Raw genomic sequence first — 14,830 nt, 5'->3', positions numbered from 1 at the left:
ATAAAAAAAGATAACTTATAACAAGGTTTAGTCATGTGATTCTTTATTACTGAAATATGCAAATTGCTTCGATAACTGCTTCCAGTTGGCAAAAAAGTAAGTATTACTGGATTTGAGTTCTTTGTAGTAATTCTATTTTCCCCATTCCGTTCTTCATTTTCCCTCAACCTGATGCACCTTCATAAAATTGAACTCTTCTGATACTAGGCACTTCCAGTGCTAACACCTTAGAGCAGTAATTATAATGGAGGGAGCAAGTCTAATCATTGGCTTAGCAAAAGCTGACCTAAACACCCCAAGTCACGTGACTCCATAAAAATGAATGGCTGGCATGTTTTTCTGAAATAAGCGAAAGAGACCTTTTTTCTTCCAATGCTTTGCCTTAAAATCGATCACATGACTTGGAGTCTTGGTTTTATGAATGAAAGTCTTTCACCCTCCATTTTATCTCTTCTCCATGGCTAACACCTGGCAATGAGATTGCGAAAAATAAATATTTTAAGAAGATTTATACATCAAAAGTTATACATACTTTGAGAAATTTTCAATATTTCCATAACTTTTTCAGGTGAAACATTTTTTATGCCAAAAGCTGAATGAATAACTTTCAAAACTGAATGAGTTTGCAGCTGAGTGAGAATTTGTCTGGTTTTACTCTGAATTTCAAAAGGATCAGTCTCTAACAAAATTTCTCTGAAAGTACATTAATATACTCTACATATGAAAAGCAACATACAAAATAAATGGAATAATAAAATACACGTAGGTAAGCAATTATACATGAAAATAATAACAATTTACCTGTAACAACCAATACAAATTTCTGCTAAGTTCACATTTAACTTAAGCTTTTTAAAGATTTCAGTCAGAGTTGAATCACTTGAAGCCTACAAAAGTAGAAAAACTTAAAATTTTACTAGTAGGGTGAAAAGTAAAGCACTATAAGAAGATTATGATGAATGTCACAAGAATCATGGTTTGCATACAAAATTGGAAAAAAAAAAAAAACTAGGGATATTCAAGGACTTTTGAAGAATAAAATAAGCTTTTTTAAGGACTAGTTGGGAATATTTCAATGCAGGAACTTATTTACTTATAAAATAATAAGTGCTGAGTTGGTTCCATATCATAAAAAGTTTCAGCATTAGATAAAACCTTTTACACCATGCTATAGAAGCTTTAAAATCAACCTTTGTGTAGGAAATCAAGAACAGATTAACTACTACTGGTCTAAAACAATAAAAGTTTAATATTAAAAAAAAGTTTAATATAGTACAATCAGTAATTTAAAAACTTTCAAAAGTAATTTCAAAATTTTGTTGTGATGTCACTATCAGGAAGCATATCATGAAGTATTTTTTCAATGCTTGCTTGCTTTCTGCATACTATGATTTTTGAATGCTTAATGTCCACAGAAGTTTGGCATCTGATGCATAGCTTTTAGCCATATGCAAATCAAGTGCACCACTATTTGAAGCTTGCAAATTCAGCAAATACTGGCTCTGACGGCAGTGGTCAATTGCATTGCATGATGAAGAATGGCAAGAATCATTCATGGTTTCCACTTGAGAATTATTTCAGTGGTCAATGGTCAATCATTTAATAACTTAAATTTTAAAAAAATGCTTGAAAAAATTAAATAAGCATATTTTAGGTAGGATACATTCAAACAGTTTCCTACTTGTAAAATAACTGAAAAATTTACAATACGCGAAAAGGCAATTAGCTAGGCAAAGATTAGCTTGATGTTGGCAAGTTTCCGAAAATCAGAATTTTTATTAAACCAGTACTGAATTCAGAGCCCAATTTCCCAATAGGCAGAGAAGGCAGCTGCCTAGGGCAGCAAATTTTGTTTAAATCTTATTTTTTTAAATTATTATTCTTGAAAATAAAACATCAGTTCTTTTTCAATTTTCCCCAAAACAGCGACATAACTGATTCTAAAAACTTGTCAGTGGACTTAACCGTAATTGCCGAAACCCCAGAAAATGCAGTGTGACAGACTTCCGGTAATTTGTAATCAGTTTCAGTTCTGGCTTGCGGCAGGGCGGAGTACATCTTCTATCACCAGGGGTAGAAGTGATCGACTTGTCACATATAGGACATTTTCCACAAAAAATATAGGACACATTATATAAATAGTTTCGCTATGAAAAAAGAAATAATACATATATATTATTTATTTATTCTTATCAATGATTTTGTTTAAAAAAACCCCTCAAACAAAATTATAACTTACACCTGAAATGACTTTCCTGTAGTTGAAAGAATAATTTTTGAAAAAAGTGTACTTTGTAGACAAAAAAAAAGAGCAAAGTGAAATTTATTGATAATTAATACAGCAACTCACAATTTTTTCAGGGATAGAAGTGTCACAAACATAGCTTATATAAATAAATAAAAACCGTCTTTGTGTTGAGAACTAACAGGAAATAACCAATGCTTTGCAGCACAAATATAGATATTTTGTGCTATAAAATTCCACAAAAAGAAAAGATTGCAAAAAGACTATTAGAACTTTCCGATCAGAAAATGCACTAAACACAAAAATATACCCGTGAAAACAAAAACCGAAAATTACGCTGGAAAACAAAACAAACTGCTGTTGCCAAACGCAAAATTCTAAAACCAACTTCAGAATTCGTTCTCGAAACTCCACCCACTACAGTGACGTCATATTGCTGTAGCCAATGAGAGAAGATGCCTGTTGCAGGATTTAGTGAGTTGCGTTTTTTTAAATTTAAAATTCGTTTGCACATGTACTTTCGACGAAAAATCCGAAGTCAGATAGTTTATTTACTGTTGTTTTAAAGAAATAAATTGGATAAAAAACAGGAATATAGGAAATATAAGACATTTTTCAAAAATATAGGAAATATACGACGATTTTCATGCTTTTTCTGAAAATATAGGATATATAGGACCACTTCGACCCCTGTATCACAGAAAACATGCACTTTTATCTATACCTTTCAAGAATTTCTTTTAACTCAAAAAAGGTCCTTCCGGAGCCCACCAAGAAGAGAGCCTCAGGTAAAACAGACATAACATCTGGTTTCTTTTAAAAAGACAATGTGCAGCACCGGAAGGGCTGAGTGACCATGTGTTTATAAAAAGAGCATTTTATTCCTTTATACCCTTAGGAGTGCTCATCACGAAACATTACTTGAATGTTTAAAGAATTGGAAAGTAATTTGGGATTGTTACTTCCACTCAGTAGGTTAGTTAAAACCTACTCCTTTCGGAAAAGCTTAAATACTATTTTGTCCATTTATTTGTAGAAACCATTTATTTAAAGAAGGAATCAAAATATTTTTTTTAATTTTTAATATGTATTACTTACTGACGAAAGATGATGCTTTAAAACTTCACAATCTTGATAGTTTCAATATATGTATTTGAATATTGAAAAAAAAGTAAGTGAACCCAGGGCCGGATTTAGAGGAGGGCAGGCGAGGCTACTACCCCGGGGCCTCCACAAGAAAGGGGCCACCCACAGTAACATTTTTACAAAATATCCTAACTTTCTCTGGTCAGCAAATTTTACACTTTTTCTCCCCTACAAATTATAATAATAATAATATAAAAAAATAAATAGCAGTGACTTCAGGATGTATTTACTATTAAAGTGCTGTGATCTAAAATATTGGATATATACATATATATCAAAGTATCGGATATTTTCGAAAATATGATGATCTTTTCGAACCCTGATTAGGGGCCTCCACTTCTTCATTGCCCTGGGACCTCCACTTTCAAATCCGGCCCTGAGTGAACCCTGAATGATTTTGAAATCACATTGTTTTTTATTGCTCAATTAATTTTGTGCGGTAACTTTGTAAATGAAAAAATGAACTGAATTCTGTTTTTGTCAATTGAAATGCCATTGTCACTGTTTTATGAAAGTGTTTAAAATTGAATGCAAAATTTCGGACACACAAATATTAAAAGGCAGAATATAATTGTAATAAATAGTTTTTGAAATCATCACGATTTTGAAACGAACTAAAAAGAATAAAAAAACATCACTCTAAGTCTTATGTAGATTTAAAGCCCCATAGAGATTCAACATGAGTTACAGATTGCCTTAAAAGTTTGTGATTGCCAATTTTACAAGCAATCAAAACACCTGCAATATTTAAAGGAAAAACATGAGGCGCATGCACTACATGACAAAAGAAGAAGACGTATATAAAGAGTACATACACACATATATTTTCACAACAATAAAGCTATCGGTGATTTCGCGTTTTGAATATTTTGTGAATTTACCATTAACAGAATCAAAATTTGATTATAATATATAAAGTTAAAATATTTTGCGAGTCTAAAATCTTCTCTATTACAACAGGCTCATGAAAATTGAAGCCTCGTAAAAATAAGTGCTTTTCAGTATTTAAATTGATCTTAAGTGGAGAGGGGCGGTAGATTTCAAATCTGCCAAGGGGCGGCATGAAGCTAAATTCGCCCCTGAATGAATTGTCAAAATTCATTTAAGTGGAAGTGGGTCGTTATTACCTGTAAAACTCCTTTTAACAATGAGAAGCTACAAATATAAGCTTGCACATGTAACCTTTTGAATAATTACTGTTCTAAGACTTGTCAGGATTGTAAGGAGGATAATATAAAGACAAACATAAGAAAAAAAGTTGAAGAAAAATCATCTAAAGCACAGAAGATCAACATGCTTGATGCTTTTAATTGAATGTTTTCATAATAAATTTATGATAAAAACTGAAAAATCTTGAAAAATACATTGATTTGTAAAACTTCTCAAATTGTGTTTTGACTTTTAATTTGTGATAACATTTATGTGCTCTAAAATCTTTTACACTTTAAAAAATAATGCTTCCGTTTTATAATATGCTATTCAATTATCAATTCTTTATTCTAAATGCTTAATTTTGAATTGTGAGTAGATCAAAAAATATTTATCAGGGTACTGAAATGCTAGAGCAATGAATTATCAAATTAACTCCACTCTTTTTAAATTGCAAATTTGTGAATAGCCCGAAAGTACAGAAGAATTTTAGCATATAAAACACAATATTTTAATGCCACTTATTTAACTCTAACATCACACATAACAACAAATAAGTTGAAAAATTACAAGTAAACTTAAGATCAAAATTCTATTATTTAAAGCACTTTTCCTTTGAATTCGACAAAACTTTATTTTTTTAATAGCAAAAAGTTAAATCAAAACGTGCCAATAACAAGCACTACTATAATCCGATTGCCTCAAATGAGTTAGGTAATAAATGTGAGGGTATGAAAGAAGTACTACAACATTAGTTTTAAACATCAACTTTACTGTGAAAAGCTTTATTTAAGAGTAAAAAATTATATTCTGTTGTGGGATGGACATTGTTTAACAGTAAGCATAGTATGACATCATAAGCCAATCTTGTGAAAGAAGTGGGAATTAAACACATTATTAAGCACCAACATGTAAGAAAATGTAATGAACACAAAAAATTCTAAGGTAGCAGGCTTCAACTTTTCACAATATTATAAATTCTTATGATGGTTGATATATACCAATATCAAGAACACAATTATTTTAAAGCAAATTATTATGATTGACTGCTTTCACTGTTAAAAATTAAATATATAGAAATTAGTAATATAGTGGGAAAAAAAGGCAAACCTCATCCCATGTTTTAACAGCTTTGATGACATTCATGGCTGAAATATTATCACAGCATCTTTCCCATGACAAAATAAGAACCAGATTTTTCAGCCGATGCAACAGTGGATCTTTCATAACATTCAGAACATCATGGAAATTTCCAAGAAGAATGCTTTGGATGCAGCATTCCTGAAACAAAAGAGTTTGATAAATTCTGGAAACGAACACAATGCTTTTAAAAAGCCTCTCCCTTTTCTGTATATTATGTTTGATGGATGAGGTTCAATGTTAGTGAGCAAAAACTAAAAAAAACCCATTATACTAAATGAATTTTTACTCTCACAATTTTTTAAAATTTTACAATCATCCAAGGATTTTCTGTAAAATATTGCAACTTTAAAATAGACTTTAAAAATTTCTTATCTTTTCTGAATTGTTTTATGTGCATGTGATAACACACAATTGTGTTATGTATGTGTTTGAACAAATGAATGGCCTGAAAAAGAGGCCAGAGGGGAGGGTGGGAGGCACCATTTAGATGCTTTAAAAGATTTCACAAATTAAGTTCAACTAAGAAGGCTCTATAAGTGAATCACATTTACAATGTTCATTCTATTTGTCAAAAACACTTCATTACTCTCCATTTAATTCTATTAGTACTTTTAAGATACTAAATATTATACGTGTTTACAGAGTTTAAAATCATAAGAATGTAAATTTCATACACACATTAGTCACAGGTAACGTTTAGAAAAAATATCATACTTTTATATGATTTATCACCTGGAATAAGCAACTGTTTTCTCCTAACAGCATTTTAACACACAGCAAATTTTAATCTTTACTAATAATAAAGCTGAAAGTCAGGATCTCTGTCTGGATGTCTAGATCTATATGATGCACGTAACAACTAGATTGTTAGATAGATTTTTATGAAATTTGGCAGTGGCGCCGACTCCATGGGGCTTGAGGGGGCCCGAGCCCCCTCAAAAATATTTTTGAGGGGGCAGAGCCCCCCCAATAAATCAAGAAAATTATAAGTTACATTATGCTTTCTAAACTCATAAATTTATCTTTTATTTTCCTTATTGTTTGAAGATAGTTTACCTTGTAAAATATATTCAGTAATGAGTTAAAACAAATAATTATTACGGTTGTGTAAGCAGGTTAACTGAAAACGAGTGGTGCGAATGATGATAGTGTTACAGTGCTGCGAGTACTGTAAAAATTTGTCCCAGTGCGCGAACTTACGGGTCAAGTCTGTTGCCGGTGGGCAGCGCTGCGGCGCGCTCACCTAAGTGTTGCTGATCTGGAAAAATATATATGAGAGTTTGATTTGTATATAAAATGGGAGGCGTGATAGTTTTGAATACTTTTGGGAATCGTGTTTAAAAGAAAACCTTCACAAAATGATGATCCTTCCCTTCCTCGGAATCGACGTGTACCAAAGAAATATGAAAACAATGAAGGCAGCTCACCGCACACTTTCAAAATCCCAAAGGAAAACATTTGACTCGCGCTACTTATGCGAAATAGCTATAACACGATTTTTTCTCCAGTATTCAGATCTAACGCGAATTCCTCACCGCAACACGAAAATTCTCGGAAGGGAATCGTGGTCGTATCAGCTTTGTTATTGGCTACTAAAAATTTTTTTTTTCATGAATGTATCTTTATCCTTTTACCATCGCTGAGAGTAGAAGTTCCCTTTTCATTTTAAATGCGAAAGTTAATGAAATATAATGACACCTAAGAGCGCTGTTTCATCTAAAGTTTGTGAAGATAAAAAGAAAAAGTTTCATGACAATTAAAGAAAAACTAGAGCTTCTTGAAAAGCTGATGGTCAACTAAAAAATGCGTTGAAAGTAGCACGAGAATTAGGTATGAGTGATTCTTCCGTACATACAATTACAAGTCAAGAAAAGGAAATCCGTAAACATTCACCGAGTAGTGTCTTGCAAAAATTTATGAAAATGGAAACTGCTCATGTATTGTGTACGAATATCATTAATTGATAGACTGTACAGTACAACTAAAGATGCATTTGCTTTTCTTACTATATACTGTGTCTACCGTATACCGGTTTATTTTTTCTTTCTTTCCCATTAATCATTGATTCTGTACATCGTAGCAGTATTTTATGTTGAATAAAACGTTTTTTTTAAATACAAGTAAACATTCAGTTCTTTATGTAAGAGATAGTAATGTACAGTTAGTTAAGAGATGGTTTTTAACAGTTTGAGGGGGTGTTTACAAGTGTCTAAAATAATTGGGTACGCTTATAAAAAATTTTACACATATCCTTTTCCACAACGCGAAAATTCGACCTACGCGAGAGGTCTTGGAATGCATCCCTCGTGTAAGACGGGAGTTGACTGTACTACAAGGCAATATAAATTGAGATTTGTAAAATGGTGCAATTTTGCATTATTGGGCGATTTACATCAACTAGACGCACACAGGTCATTGCAGTTGAACAAGAGTGCTTGCTTTTATTAAACAGAGGTGAAAGAGAAGAAAACATTTTGAAAAATCAACTGAGTTTTTCAAAAATGACCTAGACATTGAGAGACTACGTTTACACTTGAATATGTTAGCCGATGTCACTAATGTAAAAACAACTGGTCTTAAAAAGCATGCGTAAATTAAATTTCCTTTTTACAAAAATACTATGTGTGTTTGTATTTATTTCTTCCGTTTTTCGAAGCCAAAAAATATGTGTCGGGCTTGTCGAGTTTTCGAGGTTCTAATGTTGATTATATGATTTAAAAAAAAACTTTAAAACTCACTATTTTTCCTCTCAAATTTAGAAAATTTCCTGCGGCATGCCCCCTTTCCCCCGATATTTTTTAAGTCGGCGTCTCTGGCAGTGCCCTTCAATGCAAGTCAAGCGCCCTACCTTTTCCATGCCTAGCTACGGCACTGCATGACTCCCCATAAAATAGAACAAAAAAATGTCTCTTACTAAGACAAGTGACATGATCTAGTTGAACCAGAAAAATTTGTATACCAATTTTTGTATTGTTTTACTTTGAAAACGCCATATACCACATTCTGTTTGTTTTTTAAATTATACACACCAGAAAATATGTAAATTGGCATTTTCAATGCACAACAATCGACCTTTATTTTGGGGGGGGGGAACCTCCATGGGATTACATAACCCCCTAAACCCCCGGTGATGACTGGGCCAGCCCCCCCAATGATTTTTGCAAGTCGGCGCCCCTGAAATTTGGTATAAAATTAGTTTGTAGCACAGGGGTGTGCACCTCAAAGCGATTTTTCAAAAATTCCATTTTTGTTCTTTTTATATTCCAATTTTAAGAACATTTTATCAAGCAAATTATCATAACATTGACGAGTAAATTACAATAACATGGACGAGCAAATTACCATAACATGAACAAGCAAATTAGCATAGCATGGGCGAGCAAATTAACATAGCATATTGGCGAGAAATTCATCATCCATTATTTGTAAATCTGCGGGGCAAACCATATGACCTTTTAATTTTCTACTATGGGCAAAGCCATGCGAGTACCGCTTGTAGTTAAAAATTAAAAACACTGTAATAGTAGCCAGATGTGTATCTTTTGATTCTAAATCTTAAATGAAGCACTATAAATTGAATTAAATTCTTGAAATGATTAAAATTCAAATATTTCGCAGTATTTATTAGTTATATTTTGAAAGTTGAATGCTTTAGCATTGAGTGGTCTTTGTCTAACCAGTACTGAGTAACAATCTGACAATAATGAGACATGGATATTACAAAGTCAGCACCAGGGGCGTAGCTAAGGGGGGGGTTTTGGGGACAAAACCCCCCCCCCCCCGAAAAGTTAGTCTCAAAAAAAAGAGAAAAAGAAGAGAGAAGAGAAAGAAAAAAAAAAGAAGAAAAGGAAAAAATTCCAAGCGATTACACACACACACATATATATATATACACACACACACACATATATATATATATATATATATATATATATAGAGAGAGAGAGAGAGAGAGAGAGAGAGAGAGAGAGATAAAAGAAGTAACCCCCCCCCGAAAGTCGGGTCTAGCTACGCCACTGGTCAGCACAATAAACTAAGAAAAGGTGTTATAAAACCAAAGTTGTAGAACATAAAAAGAAATAATTTTTTATTGGAATAAAGCAAATTAAAATATTTCTTACCAAAAAAATTAGTAGAAAATGAGTCTCCGATTTCATGCTGCACAAATATGCAATTTGGTGATTTAAATTTACATTATCAAGCATCATAAATTTAAAAACTTTTTCAGGGTCATCAGTTAGTGAATTGCTGTTACCAAAAATTTCTTCAACTTCAAAGTCACAAAATTTTTTCAATAAAATAGGAGAACTATGACTTAACAAAGATGTATATAGTTTTTCAAGTTCCAGAACTTTATTATTGCAGAGCTGGTGTGATGTTGTTAGTATTTCATTCACTACGTTTTTGGATTTTTCCCCTTCAAAACAGCTTGGCATGGCACTTAACAAAAAATAAATTCTGGATAGCATGTCACTAAACTTATGTTTGTTATTAGTCTTATTGAAAATGGTAGATTTCAATAAGGACAAAAGATAATGATGATGCACAAGTATCAGCTCTGAGTACGTAGTTGAACCACGTGTTTCTACATTTGAACAAAACTTGTTAATAAGCAAAGACACAGCTACTGGATTTTCTACAAAAGCTGCTGTTAGGGATTGTATGGCTTCATTTGAGATTTCAAGTACAACAGAGTTTTGATGGCTGCTATTAACTTGTTCCAATGATAAAATTCTTGAATAATGGGAAGAAAATTCCTAAAAAGGAAGAGGGAAAATTTAATCAATAAAAAGAAATTTTTAGCATGAAGATAAAGAATTTATCAATACGGAAATAAGAAATAATATTTTAATCAGTTGAATAATTCTCAAATTTGAAAAATTTTATTATGTTAAATTAATTTCTATTAGAAAAGGTAATAAATTCTTAATTTTACAATAAATCTTCTTCAGGGTACTTTATTGAATGAAAGTTAAATAAACTGAATAAAATTGAAAAATTATTAGAAAATGAATTTGACAGAATCATAAATTGTACATTTCTTACAACTTGCTTTATTTTTCCAGTGGTACTTTTTACAGTCAAGGCACTTTTTCAAAATTTTCAGATGGTGCCCTTTCCTAAGTTAAAATTATGACTAATTACAACTTTCAGATAAAAATCAACAAAACCTGTGAACCTGCATTAAATTTTTACATAGTACTTTTTTCTGAACCATGGTGGCCTGATCGGTAAGGGGTTGGCACTCATTGCAAGAAGATCCAGGGTTTGCTGCCAGCCAGTAGAAGATCCTTTGTGTCCCTTAATGATGACTGAGACACATAAAATATGTCTGTGGGTCACAGAATCCTCCAAGTTCTGATTCCAAATCATTGCCTCAGAAAGTGGTAGATTAGAGGTTGTTTGCCTCCTGGTCTGGATCAAAAAACAGAGCTATCCTCAGGGCTCCGTTTAATTGGTTAAACATTGTATGGTGGTAGGTATAAGCTGGGGGACCCTGGAGTGTGAAATGAGGAACTTTTTTTTTATACTGCAGGTGCACTGTAAAGTATTGCAAATGCTTCATAACTAATTATATTAGAAGTTATTGAAAAGTTTCACAGCACCCCTGTGAAAACTTCACAGTTCCCCAAGGAGGAACACAATATGGGAATTACTGATCATACAATACGCAATAACAATCAAATTTAATTTGGGTAAATGATTTTTTTCAGACATTGCCCTTGTTGATTAATTGTTACAAAGCTCTTTATTTTCATTGATCACCATAAATGCAAGTGATAGATCAATCTCATTCCTTACATACATGTCATTTTACAAAACCAAGAAGAAAAAGTTTGCATGCTTTTACATTTTCCGACAGTAAAAAATTTGTACATTTAACAACTTTTAAGTTTTATTAAAAAAATTACTTAAACTATCTTTTTCAACAGAAAAAATTACAATATTCTTAGAGTTATTTCCATCAGCTTTCATGTTCACTGAATATAATTCTAAATGATTTCAGGGATTCACCCTCATAAACAAAATGTTTAAAAACTAAAACTAATTCAAGGTCTACAGAAAGAAGATACCTGTAAAATATTTGGAGGACTCCTTAAAAATATTTCTAGTAAAATATTGAAATCAGCTTTCTTTCTCCACAGATTAATACCAGGCTGTGAAAAAAATATAAAAAAAAACAATAACAATAATGCAAATTAATAGTATGTAAAAATGTACAGCACAACATCAAAAATCTGAACTAATTTGCAGTTTCAATTTCCAAATAGCTCGGATTTTTGAAAATACCCAAGAGACTACCTTTTATGAAAAATCTTATGCCATTAAATCAAATTCAGTGTTTTTACAGTATGTAATATGTATGCAGATAACATACAATAGAGTAAATAATGCTACAATATCTAAATTCTACTTTTTTTACAAAACTCCAAAAAAAAAACTAATAATAACTCATTGCGAATGAACATAAAGGAAAAATGAAAAATATAAAAAGAATTGTATGTACTCTGAGGGGAACTATTATACAGTAATCAGACAAAGAAAAGTGAATAAGGTTCTGAAAAACGCAGACTTCGTCTTCAAACAAAGAGAAGGCTGAATTCATTTCTGTAAGGAAAAACTAACTTAAATTAATTAAATCATTTTAAAAAATCACTGACTCACAGCTGGAGAAACTATGAAATTCTTTTACTACCCGCCAAGTCTGTTACCATATAATTCGTGTATAAGTCAAGAAATGTATTACAAACAAAAAATGAGGTTAAAAGTTAATGGGTCAATTTATATGCGGGGCAGAATTTCCGAAAATTTTCCCCGATTTTTTCTTAGAAAAAACCACTCGAAAACGTGAACATTTTCCCAGTTTTAGTCCATCCCTTCAAGCATATGCTAAATAAGTAAATACTTAAACATTCTGCTATGATTTTACATGGTCTGACTGAAATAAAGATGTTCCCATCTGGGCAAGTCACAGCAAGGAACAGGAGCGGGGCTCTCGGGGGTAATGTGAAATAAAGAATAAATAATTACAGTAAACGGCCGGCTATGCGAAAAGTGAAGGATCGCCGTATTCTCAAATTGCCCAATAGTGGTGAATTATTGCTCATTTTTTAAAAATAAATTGTTATGGCTGCAGCATAAAATTTTATTGATATAAAATCAAATAAAAGCAACCAGTAAATAAATTCTTAACAGCAAAATCGAACTCCTTACAAAAATCACGATCCCAAAAGTGAACCCTTTTGGTGCAAAAGAATAAAAAACTGCCGTTTTTTAACATAAAAGCATTTGTTACATTTTATTTTCCCCTTTTTTATAACGTTTAAATTCAAAATTAGCAGCAAAATGCTCTCATTTTTTTTACAAAAGTAGGCACTTGACTTATACATGGGTTTTCGATTTTTTCCCGATTTTTCTTTTAAAAGTAGGAGTGTCAACTTATACACGAGATTGACTTATGCGCGAATGTATAAGGTATTCGCTTTAGTAGTAAAAGTTGAGCTTGATTACCACCTCTTTTGCATAATGTACTTAGTTACATTTTTAAATCATTGTACAGTCGGACCCCGAATTAACAAACCTCTATTTAACGAATTTCACCATTTAGCAAATTTTTCTTTTTCCCCCGACTAAAATGAAGGCAAAAACCCCTATATACTGAATAATAAACCCCAAAATAATAATTATTAAACAGTCAAAAAAAAAATGTTTTTGTTAATTTGAGTTAGGAAATGGATTGTTTTCCAAATGTTTCATCCATATGTCCAAAGCCGAAAGAGACTTTTCTTGGAGTCTGCAATTTTTGACGTGCAAAGGCAAGGGACAAACCAACAAATAGTGATTTTGATGCAGAAAGCAATAGTGAAACTCTCATTACTTTTTCAAATGTTTTACACAGCCTGGAAACTAAAAAGATATCTCATGCAGCAGGCTGCAAAAGATAGAATTTTCGTCTATTCATAAAGTCGAAAGAGAACTATTCAGAGTCAAGTATCAAGGAAATTCTCAAACATATATTACTCAGTAGTTTAAAATTTCAGAGTAACTAGTGTGTAATAAGTCATGGAATGCTGAATAAAAAGTGTACACTTTCTAATTATGGATATTTTGCTCAGTTGATTATTAGGGGTTTTAGGTAAGGGAAATGATTTTTTTCCCAATATTTTTCCTGGCCCGATATTACGAATATCCTTGATTTAATGTATAAAAGTTTCGTCCAGGTGAATTTGTTAAATCGGGGCCCGACTGTATTTACATTTATTTATTTGATGAAATGTATATCGTTATTAGCAACGGTTTAACAGTTTATTAAAAATTCAATTTGAGTACAATTTGGATTTTTAATGGTCTATTGTACTTTCATCCTTAAAGAATTTTCATTAATGGTGGGGTTACATGTGAAATACACTAAGTGGGAAATAATGCTTTTCATTAGTGGGCAGTTCTCAAAAGGTGGGAACAAAAAAGTTAACTTTGAGCAATTTCAAAAATTTTCAAATTTGACATCAATTTTGCTTTTATTCTATAGTATGCATACCTAGAACACAATATATGAACATGAAAAGACAGCAGGTATTTAAAAATTGTTAATTAGCAAATTAAATCAGCAGTCTGTAGGTAACAGATTTTGGACATTGTTGTCCTGTAGGTAACGGATTATGGACATCATCTTAATGTAAGTTTTACCATTTTTGACAATTGTTAATCTGATTTTTAACTTTTCCAATGAAAATTTTATTTACTACTTTTTGAATTTTGCAATTTAATAATAAAGAGGATATTAATCAAGTACTTGAATGGTTATACATACTGCTCTTTACATATAATGATAAATAAAGTTAAATATAAGTTTTGGAATGATTTTGAAAAAATTGATGAAAGGTAAAAAAAAGCTTCAAATTAAAAATAATACAAATGTAAAAAGTGACATCAGTTTTATAAATGAATATTTTTGTTAATGTCATAAAAATTAAAACGATGTCTAAAAATAATTATTGAAAAAAGAAATTCGTATTTCTATTTGGAGATTGTTAAATTATGTTTTGAAAAGAAAGAGAAAAAAAAATTCTAAAATAATAAAAGCGGGGAAAAAAAATTGCTAGCGCAGGTGATAAAGTCGCCAAAACTGGCGCAGCTGACGAAAAA

The 14,830-nt window shown here is 31.6% G+C and overlaps 1 protein-coding gene across 1 annotated transcript in view; it reads right to left on the bottom strand.

The window, feature by feature from the left end:
- Positions 1-14,830, bottom strand: part of LOC129222928 (zinc finger FYVE domain-containing protein 26-like) — a 138,311-nt gene that overhangs the window by 112,397 nt on the left and 11,084 nt on the right. The window contains exons 3-7 of the mRNA XM_054857488.1: positions 11,758-11,841; positions 9,904-10,440; positions 5,651-5,821; positions 4,519-4,546; positions 533-679 (exon numbers count right to left, since the gene is read on the bottom strand). Coding sequence (XP_054713463.1) covers positions 533-679; positions 4,519-4,546; positions 5,651-5,821; positions 9,904-10,440; positions 11,758-11,841 — 967 coding nt within the window. The remainder of the gene's footprint in view (positions 1-532; positions 680-4,518; positions 4,547-5,650; positions 5,822-9,903; positions 10,441-11,757; positions 11,842-14,830) is intronic.

Source organism: Uloborus diversus, chromosome 5 (assembly GCF_026930045.1).
Source record: "Uloborus diversus isolate 005 chromosome 5, Udiv.v.3.1, whole genome shotgun sequence".
NCBI lineage: Eukaryota > Metazoa > Arthropoda > Arachnida > Araneae > Uloboridae > Uloborus > Uloborus diversus.
This window is presented reverse-complemented; position numbering and strand designations above follow the sequence as displayed.